This window comes from Ascaphus truei, chromosome 3 (genome assembly GCF_040206685.1).
Source record: "Ascaphus truei isolate aAscTru1 chromosome 3, aAscTru1.hap1, whole genome shotgun sequence".
NCBI classification, from domain to species: domain Eukaryota; kingdom Metazoa; phylum Chordata; class Amphibia; order Anura; family Ascaphidae; genus Ascaphus; species Ascaphus truei.
Window position 1 is genome coordinate 243574496 of NC_134485.1, and position 13714 is coordinate 243588209.

At 41.1% G+C, this 13714-nt stretch overlaps 1 protein-coding gene across 1 annotated transcript; it reads left to right on the forward strand.

Moving 5' to 3' along the window:
- The first annotated feature begins 3134 nt into the window (after window positions 1-3134).
- On the forward strand, window positions 3135-11847 carry LOC142489535 (lysozyme g-like). The gene is made up of 6 exons (XM_075590483.1): window positions 3135-3250; window positions 3358-3416; window positions 3840-3938; window positions 7083-7279; window positions 8797-8935; window positions 11583-11847. Exons 2-6 carry the CDS (start codon window positions 3380-3382, stop codon window positions 11714-11716), a joined length of 606 nt encoding a protein of 201 aa, XP_075446598.1. The 5' UTR covers window positions 3135-3250; window positions 3358-3379; the 3' UTR covers window positions 11717-11847.
- The last annotated feature ends 1867 nt before the right edge of the window (window positions 11848-13714 follow it).

Below are 13714 nucleotides of genomic sequence, written 5' to 3' on the forward strand. Positions count from 1 at the left end.
AGACACACAAAGTGGAGATGATGGATATCCTCAATATCGAAGACGCGCTCCCACAGACGGTGGATACACAGCAACAATGACTATTCGAGGCAACAAAAACATCCAAGTTGACAACAAATGGGTTGTTCCATATTGTCCACTTCTAACTAAAATGTATAACGCACACATTAATGTTGAATACTGCAATTCCGTTAAATCTATTAAATACATTTGCAAGTATGTCAACAAGGGAAGCGACATGGCCATTTTTGGAATAACAAATGAACACATCAGGGACGAAGTTACGCTCTACCAGCTGGGAAGATATATCAGTAGTAATGAAGCCGTTTGGAGGATTTTAGCTTTTCCCATTCACGAACGACACCCAACCGTTGTTCACCTCACTGTTCATTTAGAAAATGGACAGAGAGTATACTTCACACCTCACAATGCAGAGGCAGTTGCTGCTCAACCACCAAACACAACTTTAACTGCCTTCTTTCAATTATGTCAACACGACTCTTTTGCAAGGACATTGCTTTATCCGGAAACTCCACGATATTATACTTGGAATACATCAACAAAAATGTTCAAGAAAAGAAAGCAGGGTATAGCTGTTCCCGGAACTGATGCCCTTGCAAGTGATGCCTTGGGCCGTGTGTACACAGTTCACCCAAACAACGCTGAATGCTTCTTTCTACGAATGCTACTTCATACCATTCCAGGCCCAACTTCATTTGACGCTCTTAAAAATGTCAACGGTCAACTTTGTGAGACTTATCGAGAAGCTTGCCAAAAACTTGGATTACTAGAGGATGATCAACACTGGAATACTACATTAGCCGAAGCTGCATTACACTCATTACCAGTAAAAATTCGCAACCTTTTTGCCATTATCCTTACCACCTGCAATCCATCAAACCCCAACACTCTATGGGACACATATCGAGAAAGCATGAGTGAAGATATACTTGCCAAAGCACAGAGAGACAATCCATCACTCAATGTTCACTTTTCACCTGAGATTTTCAACGAGGTACTCATATTGTTAGAAGATACATGTCTCTCTATAAATAACAAAACACTCCTTCAATTAGGTCTGCAAGCTCCACAACGTCAGCATAACGATGTACTCAATACGGACCTTATGCGAGAGAAACAATACAATATTTCGCTGCTCAAAGAATATGTTGCAACAAGAAAACCTATGTTAATTGCTGAACAACTTTACACCTATGAGAACATCATGGAGCACATCAACAATGGACAAGGTGCAATACTGTTTCTTGATGCTCCAGGTGGAACCGGAAAAACATTTCTCATTAATTTACTCCTAGCCGAAATCAGAATGCACAATGATGTTGCACTTGCACTAGCATCATCTGGCATTGCAGCCACTCTTATGGATGGAGGAAGAACTGTGCACTCAGCTCTTAAATTACCGCTAAACATTGCTCATGAAGAAAATCCAACCTGTAATATCACCAAAACATCTGGACAAGCACGTGTTCTTCAAATTTGCAAACTTATTGTTTGGGATGAATGTACCATGGCACATAAAAAAGCACTTGAAGCCCTTAATAGAACCTTGCAAGACTTGCGCAACAATAAACAAATTATGGGTGGCGCTGTCATTCTTTTAGCTGGTGATTTCAGACAAACACTTCCAGTCATCCCACGATCCACACCAGCAGACGAACTTCATGCATGCCTCAAGTCCTCTATTTTATGGCGACATGTTAAACATTTCCCATTAACAACCAATATGCGAGTACAACTTCTGGGCCACTCAAATGACCAAGCTTTTGCAGACACCCTTCTTCAAATTGGTGAAGGTACTTTACCTACTGACTTAACATCAGGTGAAATTGCTTTTCCCACACATTTTTGTAACATGATGACATCACTTCAAGATCTCATACATAACGTCTATCCAAATCTATTACGCAATTACACAAACCACCAGTGGCTCTGTGAAAGAGCCATCCTTGCTGCCAAAAATACTTCTGTCAATGACCTAAATAATGCAATTCAAGACATTCTTCCAAACACAATTACTCAATACAACTCAATAGATACAGTTGTGGATAACGATGAAGCCGTGAACTATCCAACTGAATTCCTACACTCCCTGGAACCATCTGGAATGCCACCACATCACCTTCGTCTGAAAGTTGGATCACCCATCATGCTACTTCGCAACCTCCACACACCTAACCTTTGTAATGGAACCAGATTGTGCATCAAAACATTGATGCCCAACCTAATTAAAGCTACTATCTTAACTGGCAACGCCAAAGGCCAAGATGTCTTCATCCCCCGCATTCCACTCATTCCTACAGACATGCCTTTTACTTTCAAACGGCTACAGTTCCCCATCAAACTAGCTTTTGCTATCACCATTAACAAAGCACAAGGACAATCTATAAAGTGCACTGGTATCAACTTAGAATCACCATGTTTCTCCCACGGCCAGTTATATGTTGCGTGCTCTAGAGTCGGATCCCCACAACAATTGTACGTCTTTGCTCCAAGTGGAACTACCAAAAATGTAGTTTACAAACAAGCATTACAATGAACATACACTTTGGTACATTTCCATCATCTCTACATATTATCATACCAACATCAACAAAACAATCACTCACTCAATTCACTGCACTCATCTTTTATTACAAACAATTTCACCAACACACACTTCACGATTACATCAAATACACTACTCTCAACAATGGACATAAACATATTTCAACAAGCCTTTACAACAATTACATTTTCATAACTAACAACCTTAACAATTAACATACACTTAACAAAATTTCCCTCATATACATGTGCTTTCTACTCTTTTTCTTTCACAAATACAATTTTTATATATATTACATAACATTCACATAACATTACAAGTTTACAATACAACATTTACACATACTTATTCACGCTTCACATCCCGGGCAACGCCGGGTCTCTCAGCTAGTATATATATATATATATAATTATTATTGCTGTGGACACACAGTAGTCCTGCATGATCTAGAAAGATAAAAGTATTTTATTTGGTAGCTGATGTACAAATAAGAAAAGGGGCTTTACCAAAATCACTAAGGCGATTCTTGTTTCATGGAACACGTCTGCTATATTAGTTTATTTCCTCAACTGCACCTCCTCCCTCCAATCTGCTATAAAAGAGGAAGGCGAGAGCCCATTGTGGCACTATAACTTTTGCTAAACAGGCTTGTGCTGTTAGATAAAGTAGAGGAGAAGGCAAAAGGTAAGATGGAAAAAAAAATGCCACTTAAATTTCGAGCATTTTTTATGATTTTGCCCAGCAACCTATTTACAAAATGTTGCCTTTATATCTTACTGTTCTTTTTTTAGCCAGGTATTTTGGGGAGGAACCATGTTCTCCGTGCTTCTGACTCTTGCTGCCTTCATTGGTAAGTATTCTATATCTCCCTTTGTTGGTGCAGGAAGATTAAAGCAGCAGTGCCACTTACTCATTTCTAATTTTGTAATAAAAAGTGTTCAAAATTACCCCTCAGTCTGAGAAACATTGACAACTGACTTCCAGTTACTAATTAAAGACCGTGTATCACTTAAGTACCAACGCCCAGAGTGCATCTTTTATGGTATATCAGCAGAACTAAGAATGCAGCCATTTACCTCACAGCTATCATGTGGCCGCACGGGGTAATCCGGAATGATGGTAACTCAATGTGTGAATGACTTGCTGTTACGAATTCGCTTTGCTGTTTTTGGGAAAGTGTCATGATACTGCTGACATGAGAGCTGAACATCTTTCCCCCTGTTGCATCTTTGTAGTAAACCTTTGACCTTTAACGTGTGCTTTCCATTCCCAGGCACTGTAAGTGCATCCGGATGCTATGGCAATGTCATGGATATTCCAACCACAGGAGCTTCTTGTGCAACTGCCCAACAAGACAAGCTGCCGTACTGTGGTACGTGCTTCTTAATGGGAAAATGTCATAGTATTTATTTTAATTGCTTTGAAAATGTTTAGATTTCAAGTTTAGCTAAACGTAAAGGGGTGGGGATAAAAATGACTACAGTTCAGTCATTTGTGTTTTGGATTCTCTTTAGTTTTGGGCTTTGGTAAAAGTAAAATAAATGAGGCAGTAAAAACAAATTTAAAGTTGCGATCCTAAATATAAAAAAAATATATATAGAAAAGTCACGAAACAGAGTCCCGACCCAGTGCTACACATTTGAACCAAAGTCCTGATATGGTGTCTACCAATAAGCTTTTAAATGGAGACCTAGTGGGTAACAGCATAGGTGCAGGAATGAATAAAGGCTTTTTGTATATCTGTTTTTTTTGTGAGTATGTCCCTCTGATATATATATATATACAGTGTTCGACAAACCTATACATTTACTCGCCCCGGGCGAGTGGATTTAACATCGTGGCGAGCTCCTATTGGCCCAAGCAGCACACGTTTGGTACTAGGTGGCGAGTAGATTTTTTTGCTCGGCGAGTAGATTTTTTGGTGATTTGTCGACCACTGTGTATGTGTGTGTGTGTGTGTGTGTGTGTGTATAAATATATATATATATATACACACACACACACACATATCAGAGGGACATACTCACAAAAAAAACAGATATAACAGTACAAAAAGTCTTTATTCATTCCTGCACCTATACTGTTACCCACCGGGACTCCATTCAAAAGCTTATTGGTAGATAATATATACACAATAATATATATAAATATATATATATATATATATATATATATATATATATATATATGAAAGAAAAAAGAAAAGAAAACAGGCGCACACCTAGTGCATTAAAGTTTAACAATAATTTTATGGAACAATTAAAACCAGACAAATGCCCACTCACAAGTATAGCGTTATTTGAAAGCAGTTATGAGATTGGCCCTCATAAGCCAGTGTTGTCGTTTGAGTCTGTAATGGTGTCCTCTCGTGCGCGGTCTCCTTCACCGGAAGTGACGCTCACCCGGTCTGGTGTCCCGCACAAAACGGAAGTCCCTCCAGGAAACCGAGGCCTCTCCTGACTGCCTCTAGCTGCTGCACCACCAATGGAGCCAAACGAAGATTCACTGATCTGCTTTGCCAAGCCTCCCACACACTGCGTTCCTTTCAGTCTGCTTTCAGTGGGACAAATGCCTGCTCTGCTCTAGCCACGCCCTACGCGTTTCGTCATCAATGATGACTTCTTCAGGGGATCCTGGAGGGACTTCCGTTTTGTGCGGGACACCAGACCGGGTGAGCGTCACTTCCGGTGAAGGAGACCGCGCACGAGAGGACACCATTACAGACTCAAACGACAACACTGGCTTATGAGGGCCAATCTCATAACTGCTTTCAAATAACGCTATACTTGTGAGTGGGCATTTGTCTGGTTTTAATTGTTCCATAAAATTATTGTTAAACTTTAATGCACTAGGTGTGCGCCTGTTTTCTTTTCTTTTTTCTTTCATAGGTATTCCTAGGGAGTTGTGATCCCTTACAAACGGGCTGCCTATACCTGGATGCATTCATTTGGAACAGGACTCTGTGACTTTTAAGGTTTCAAAAGTTTTTGGGAGAACATCTTATTTTTAAAATATTTTTTTCTTTCATTTTTTATATTTTTCACTTTATACAATATATTTTTTCATTTTAAACTAGTTTTAATAAAATTATCTTTTTGTATAATAATATACACTTCTTTTTTTTCCCATTAAATTTATATTTTTTATCTTGATATGTATACCTTGTATTAAAGCTATTACACATTTTATCTTAAAAACACATGGGGCCTATGCAGAGAGCAGCGCTATTTCGAAATTCGCCATTTTTTGGAGAAAATCGCGCAGAAAGCAGCAGAAAATGGCGAGTTCCGAAAAACGCGCCAATTTTTCTTTTCTATTTGTAAAACTCGCCTCGCGGCTGGCGAGAACCGCAATCTCGCCAGTTTTAAAAATATCCGTATGCAGAGAGGCGCGAACGGCATCTAGCGGCTGTTCGCGCCAATAAAATGGCGCGATTGTCTCCGTTTTGCCTCGCCAAAAAAAACTGCCGCTCGCGGCCATTGCAAAGGGAAAAAAAAAGGCGCGAATTTGTTTTAACACATTTCTGAAGCGCGCATCTCGCCAATTTAAACTCGCCACACGCATCCATGTTAAACATAGCAGAATTCGCACTTTTCTGCATATGGAGATTAAAACTCTCCAAAAAAGCTACTTTTTAATAAATTCGCCAATTTTAAAATTCGCTGCTCTCTGCATAGGCCCCATAGGGTTTTTAATTATATTTTAGTCCGTTTTAGACACACCAAAGGTTGTACAAACGCAGTTGGCTACTGACTCACAGTTAGGCAGTTTATTGCAATAGGCGCTCCTTTAACATTTTCTGTTTTGTTTTGTCATATATATATATATATATATATATATATATATATATATATATATATATATATATATATATATAATACACACACACACACACACACACACACACACACACACACATACACACACACATACACACATACATACATACATACATACATACATACAGTCCAGTATATTATACAGATGAAATGAGGGAATCACACGCTGAAAGGGGAGGAGGGTAAGAAAAAAGAAGACTGAGAGAAAATGTAAAATGTTAAACAAAACATGGAATCAGAAGCAGTAGTAAAGAAATCTAAATAAACCACTATACCACTGATCTGAGTTGAGAACTCCTGCAACACCTTTCCCCTCCCCCTTTTATTTTCTCCTTTTTGTTCCTCCCTCCCCATCTCCTCTTTTATTGTGTGAACTCGTATAGTTACAGAATCTGTTGCAAAACCAATAAAATTAGCATTTAAAAAAGTCTAAATCAAAAAAACACTACATACAAATTCACTGAAAATTTAATTTTTAGGGGGAAAAAATGAAACTGTCTTTTTTCACAAAACAACTTCCAATGTCCGAGATCCAAGTAAAACAAGGTGCCTACATAATTCTGCGGACCAAAGCAAAGGGGCTGGGCTCAGTTTTTGAATCCTTAATGAGCTAAGAAATGTAAAGTTATGCATCATTATGTGAGGCAAAGAATGAGATTTTAATATGCTCATAAAAGGTGTCCGAGCTTCTGAAAGGCTGGCAGAGACGGACCTCAAAAACATGAACAAATATAAAGCTAAAATTCTAGCTGTGGCTCGGAACAAATGTGTGGACGGAGCTGTGATCGCTGGAATCATTTCCCGTGAATCTCGCGCTGGTGCTGTGCTGATCAATGGCTGGGGTGACCATTACAATGCTTTTGGTCTGATGCAGGTAAAATATAAACCTTGTTCCCTACTTGAAAATGAAAGGAAACTCTCAATCGTAAAACATTTTTATAAATATATATATATATATATATATATATATATATATATATATATATATATATATATTGCTCAATGACCACTAACAAATGATCTCATCAACATCAACAAACATTTGACAAATAAGATGTATACACATTGGGCGTGTTTGAAAATTCCATAAGAAAAAGTTTCTTGTACAGATGTCAGCCAACGTTTTTCCACCAGCCGGTGCGCTTCCGTGGGTGACATGGTAGCCCCGCCCCCTTCTAGCGCACAGCTGATTTAAAACAAAAACAGCTTCTCCCACTACTGCAAGGGTGGCCAACTCCAGCCCTGAAGGGCCACAAACAGGCCAGGTATTAATGATAACACTACTTCAGCACAGGCGGCTTAATCAGTGGCTCAGTCATTTTGATTGAGCCACCTGTGCTGTAGCGTGGATATCATAAAAGCTGACCAGTTGGTGGCCCTTGTGGACTGGAGTTGACCTCCCCTGCGGTTGTCCATTGTGTATGTCGCACTGCAGCGAAACAGTGGTTACAATAATGTTAACTACTGAACATCTGTGCAGTTGTTCAAAAATCGGATTTTCATTGCTTCCTTTATTAAGAATCTAAAATTGGCCAAGTTTTGGTGAATTCTTTGTTAAGTCTTCGTATCTGTTTACCTGAGGGAAGGGTTTTCTCAACATGATATTTCCATGCCAGCTAAGCCACGCCTATATTTTAATATAATATATTTGAATCTAGATAACTGATGTAAAAAAAAACCTGACAAATATATCACCTTTATTAGTTCTTGTTAGCCCTGGGCAGTCTACCAATTACAGCTTCTCTTTTGGCACATGCTTAAAGCTGCAGTTCAGGCTTTGTTTTAAAAAAAAATTATAGTTTTTTTTGTACTTCAATAGTTTCATGTGGGCAATTTCTACTTACCTAAAGAACTGCATAGCTGCTGGTCAATTCGTTCTCCGTCTATTGATCGGCAAAGTTTGGCGACATCTTTAAATATGGGGAATGTATTTCCTCTGTTTCTGTCATTCAGTGGAAGCTCATGAATATTCATGAGCACTCCTGCACTGACTTGTGCAAGAGGGAGGGCAGGGCTCACAAAGGGGTGTGCCAGAGCTTGTGACAGGACATGAAGGGGCAGTGCCTTAGCAAATGGTTGTTAAAATAGAATACAAGAAAGTTGGTCTTTCAAAGTTTTTTTTTTAAAACAGAAAATGCTAAATGTATTTTTTCTTACTACAGAACTGATTTATTTTAAAAAAAAAAACACACATGCAGGATATTGCCTGAACTGCAGCTTTACTTGCATTTTTTTAAAAACATTTCTAATAATTGTCTAATATTGGACAATTTTAAACAAACTGATGTTTTTCTTACTACCGTCCGGAAGTATTACGTTTATAAAACATACCCATGCTTGTTTAAGTACACGATTTGTAGACATTATTAACATCAGTGTTTATTCTACTAGATTGACAAAAGATACCACAAGATTCGTGGAGCTTGGAACAGTGAAGAGAATATTTCCGAGGGCACACAGATTCTTATTGAAATGTACAGTGCCATCAAGAAAAAATTCCCAAGATGGTCAATTAATGAACTCCTAAAAGGTATGTTTCTAATTTACAAGCTGCAACACACAGGATGAAGGTTTGGATGTAATTTTTTTGTTAAATCAGTAGTCCTGATTTTGTTTTTTTTCTTCTTTTTTTTTTAAAATTAATTCTTCACTTACCTGAACCAGTGTAACTACTGGCAGAGACGTGTTCATCAGATATATTACTGAGTCACTGATTTAGAGGAGTACTGCTATAACACATTGTGTTCCTCTCATTAACACCCAGAATATAAAACCCCATCTTGCACCATCAAGAAGTATAGATTTTTATAAAGGCATGTGTAATTACCAGCCTATGCAATGAGTATTGTGCACTTGTACTGATGTTGTGCGAATCAGTTATAACATTTGTAGCACAGTTTCCTCCACCCTATGGGAGATGTGGCAGCTAGTGTGTGTGTGTGTGTGTGTGTGTGTGTGTGTGGTGTGTTACCTGTGGCTCACAGGAGGCCTAAACCTCCATTGCTGGGAGCCTGGGGTGTACCTGATCCATCTGACAGCGCCTCCACCTGTGCGGTATCCTACTATGTTGGATAACCCCGTCCCAGGCCCCAATGCAATAACACACACAATGATATAGATAACAGTTTACTGCGTGCATATGAAAAAGGAATAACAATATACAGTACCACCCTAACCAAACAGGCCACACACGGCCGTAACCCCACAGTGTCCTCCAACACAATGTCCACACTCGGATAGAATATCCCCCCCAAAGTACAGAGGTGCCCCTGGGCACCCAACCACCCTGGTGTCCACAAGAGTCAACCCGCCCAATATGTGCGACAGCACTGCCCACAACTAAAGTATGATTTGTTGGTGCACTTGGTGAGGTGATGATACCTGCCGGGTGCTCCAATACCTGTAGCGCCGACAATAGGATGACAGGATCCGCTGATCCAGTGAAGTCGTCAGCGACGAGTCCGCCTCCGCGTGGGGTGGTATCCAGCTGGACGGACCCACCATGAAGAGCATCTCTTATCTGCGGGGTTGTCTGGTCCCAGACCACCAGATTGCCAGTTCGCCGCCGCGTCCTGGCTGTGTCCCTCACACTTGCACTACAGGGGCAGTGTCCCTATCTAGTGGGCTGGTCCCTGCAGCAACCACAAGCTTAGGGGAGACGGGGCTTAAGGGGCCTCTGGCCTAGTGCAGGGGCCACAGACACCCTGCACACACACCCTACCCTCTCCAAGCTCCGATTGGCGTGGTCGCCTCAGCGCACCAAATGTATTTCTTTGCTTGCAGAGGATTCCGGCTGCGCGATTAGCTGCTGCAGCTCAGGTATCTAGCAGCCCCAGAGACTGCTGGGATTGTAGTTCCCTTGCAGAGCTTCGTCTACCATGGATGCGCAGGGAACCAAGGGGGATGCACAGAGGGGGATGCACAGAGACATATTACCTGGTCACACATTAGACATATTTGTAGAATTGAACACACAGATCCAGTATGTTTTCTAAGAAAGTATTCAAGGTGATCTGGAGAAAGGTATTTTCTTCTGTGTGGAGAGAGGGAGATTTAGGGAGAGAGGGGTGGGGGGGGGAGAGAGAGAGGGGGGGGAGAGAGAGAGGGGGGGGAGAGAGGGGGGGAGAGAAGGGGGGGGGCAAGGGGGGGGAGAGGGGGGGAGAGAGGGAGAGAGAGTGGGGGGGGGGGGAGAGAGGGAGAGAACTACTGTATTAAACATGTAGAATCTATTACAATTCTCACCAGGTCTAATTGTCACACTCCAGAAGAATCTGTAACAATACAGGATATTAATGAATAATTACAGGTTACCATAACCCCTATAAAGGGTTGCACAGTCCTAACATGATGAGGGTGGGTCAGTTGCATAAATATACATTGCTACATGGTTAGTAACCTCACATTTTATAAATGCAGCAAATTACTCTGATAAATGCCAGAAACAAAGCTTATTTGTGAATATAAAAGATTAGATATGTTTCTCTCGTTACATCATGAACCCTTGCTCCAGTATCTGTAATCTGATTCAACCCCACTGGGTCCTTTCAACCAGAGGGAATCAAAACATTGATAACAATAAATGTTTTGATACCCAGTTGCAATTCTAACCTGGTTGATATTACACCTCATGTTGGTCCAATACATTAGTACAATCTGTACCACATTGCCATCAAGAACACCAAACGTATTATTTCATCTGGACTTTATAGCAGCATGTTACACATATAACAAGTGCTATTATACTGTACCTTATTTTGCATTTGCATCAGGCCTCTTTTGAGTTGTGTTTGTTTTGGTAAACCTTCATCTCCTAATATATTATGGTAAGGCATGTACCATAAGTCCTGATGGTAGTACTGTACAACATAGTACAGTATATCCTATATGCTCTATAGACCTAGCAGATCAAAACACCCCATCAATTATACATCTGTAGTGTCTCACTGATTACAGTAAATTAATGGCCAAGTCATTTAATGTCTATTTTGTGAAATGCTGTGTACATGGTTCAGATAATATAAATAATAATATAAATCTGTACATCAAAACAGGATATAGTCTAAACCAATCAGAAACACAAGATATCACAAAATATAAGGAGGTATAAGAAAACTGCTTGTCTGATTCAGACTTTAATGTAGACCTGATTAATGAAATAGGTTTTTTTTGCATATTAGGTGCAATTGCAGCCTACAATGCTGGTCCTGGAAACATCCGGGGTTACCCTGAAGTAGACAGTCGCACTACGGGACACGACTATTCCAATGACGTTGTTGCACGAGCAAAATATTACAGGAAACAGGGATACTAACCGCGTGGATGCATGATTTGCCACTTTATATTGTCATTTGCTTGACACCCAATCATTGGTCAACAAAAAGTAAAAATACATTTGTGGTTATTAACAGAGTAATCAGAAAATAAATACCCACTTCGAAGCAATGGTTATTGGATTGTTATTGTATAAACTAAATATCCCTGGGCAAAGGTCAGCAAGAGAACATGTTACTGAGGTTAGCAACAAATATATACTCTGTGTATGTCATTTAATTTGTTACTTGTTACTTAATGAAAAATAATACAAATTAAAATAATAGTTGGTATACGGGTAATCTTTATCTACAGTTAAACGCGTATAATTGAGTCAGGCTGGCTTCAGCTAAAAAGAAACTCTTCTAAATGTAAATCTTCATCCTTTAAAGGAACAAACCAAGCAATATCCTATGTGTGTGTTTTTTTTTTTGTTTTTTTTTAAATAAATCTGTTCTGTTTGTACCCCCCCCCCCCCCTAAGTGAGATTGGGGCGGGTATGCTTCTTCAGCTACTTCACCTGGGGTTGGGCTGTACCTGTTGGTAAACAGGAGGGCTGAGTGCTCCGCGATGTTGTGGGGAGAAACAGGACAGGATCACAGGTTACCTTAGTTCTTGCTTGGTGGAGCGCCTCCAGTCAGCATGGATCCTCTGTGATGACAGGGATGGCCCATACTGACACCTCTCCTTTCAGCAGACAGTAAATCACACTCCTTTATATTTTCTTGGGTCTTTATTGCATGTAGATCTCATAACAGAGCCATCACATTCTTCCCTGTTAGCTGTGCCCTGACTCAGGCTTTAGGCCCAGGACCTGTTGGACCTTGTCATGGGAGAGGGGGTTTGGCCCGGTATTAAAGGGGTTACGCCCCATTTGGCCACCCCCTGATCTCACCTGGGAGGTGAGGGGTTAACTGGAATGATGTTCAGTACTGTAGTTATGCCCCTGCTTCAGCACCAACTGTGTATCCCCCTGTGAATATGTATTGTTCCCATTGCAGTGTCTGCACCCACACATACACTGGGATCTATGCGGGAGGGAAAGGGTTAATGTTAATTCTGTGTTATGGCCCTTTGTCCCTTTTCCCGCCTTTGCAGGCTCCATTTTGCAGTTTCTCCATAGGTTGCCATTGGGGCTCAATACAATCCTATGGAGATTCCGGCGATTTGGGCCCGTTTCCATAGAAGACCTGCAGGTGGCGCTCGAGAGGAGGAGCGGCGGTTCCCCATTGAAAGTGAATGGAGTAATGCATTTCAATGGGGATTCCTGGAAGCCGACCTCCGGAGACGAGCTGGCAGCCTGCCAGACCGCAAAACCGCAAGAGCGGCAACATTGTCAAAAAAGAGCTTTGATCGCGCAATTGGCGTGGGAACTAGGGCCTCGGTCAAGTTCACGGCCAATTGGCATGGGAACTTTTGTTCTAGGGCACCCAGAAATAAAATTCATTTTTCCCCTAGATGTTAGGAACCCCATCACTTGACCCAACAGGGTCCGACAATTAATGGCGACGAGAAAGGGTCGCGCCGGCCAGGAGGGTCCTACCATTGACCGTAATAGCGGAGAAAGCCGCGTGGCTTTCAAACACTAAGTGTGAAACAGGGTAAACTGAAAACCAATAACCCCGGTTCCGTGGGGACCAGAGGGTTGGGATTTGGCAAGGATGTAGTCACTGCTCCGGCATGACTGCATGGCAATTTCCAGCCCTCACCCCTCAACCGAACGGAGTAGGGTTAACTGTTAAAAAGTGTGTGTGTCCCATTAACTTCAATGGTAGCGGAGGTCCCATTGATTCCTATGGCGGCGCCGGCCCATGCATTTCCTATGGAGGCGTCGGCCCTATTGATTTTAATGGCGGGAAGCCGCGTGAAAAAACGGCAAAGTCAGAATGAGCAGTAACCTGGAACCCATAACTCCGGTTCTGTTCAACCTAGAGGGCTGAGATTCGGTCACCCTGTAGTCCTAGTTCCGGCACGATTGCATGGCAAATAGCGACCCTCT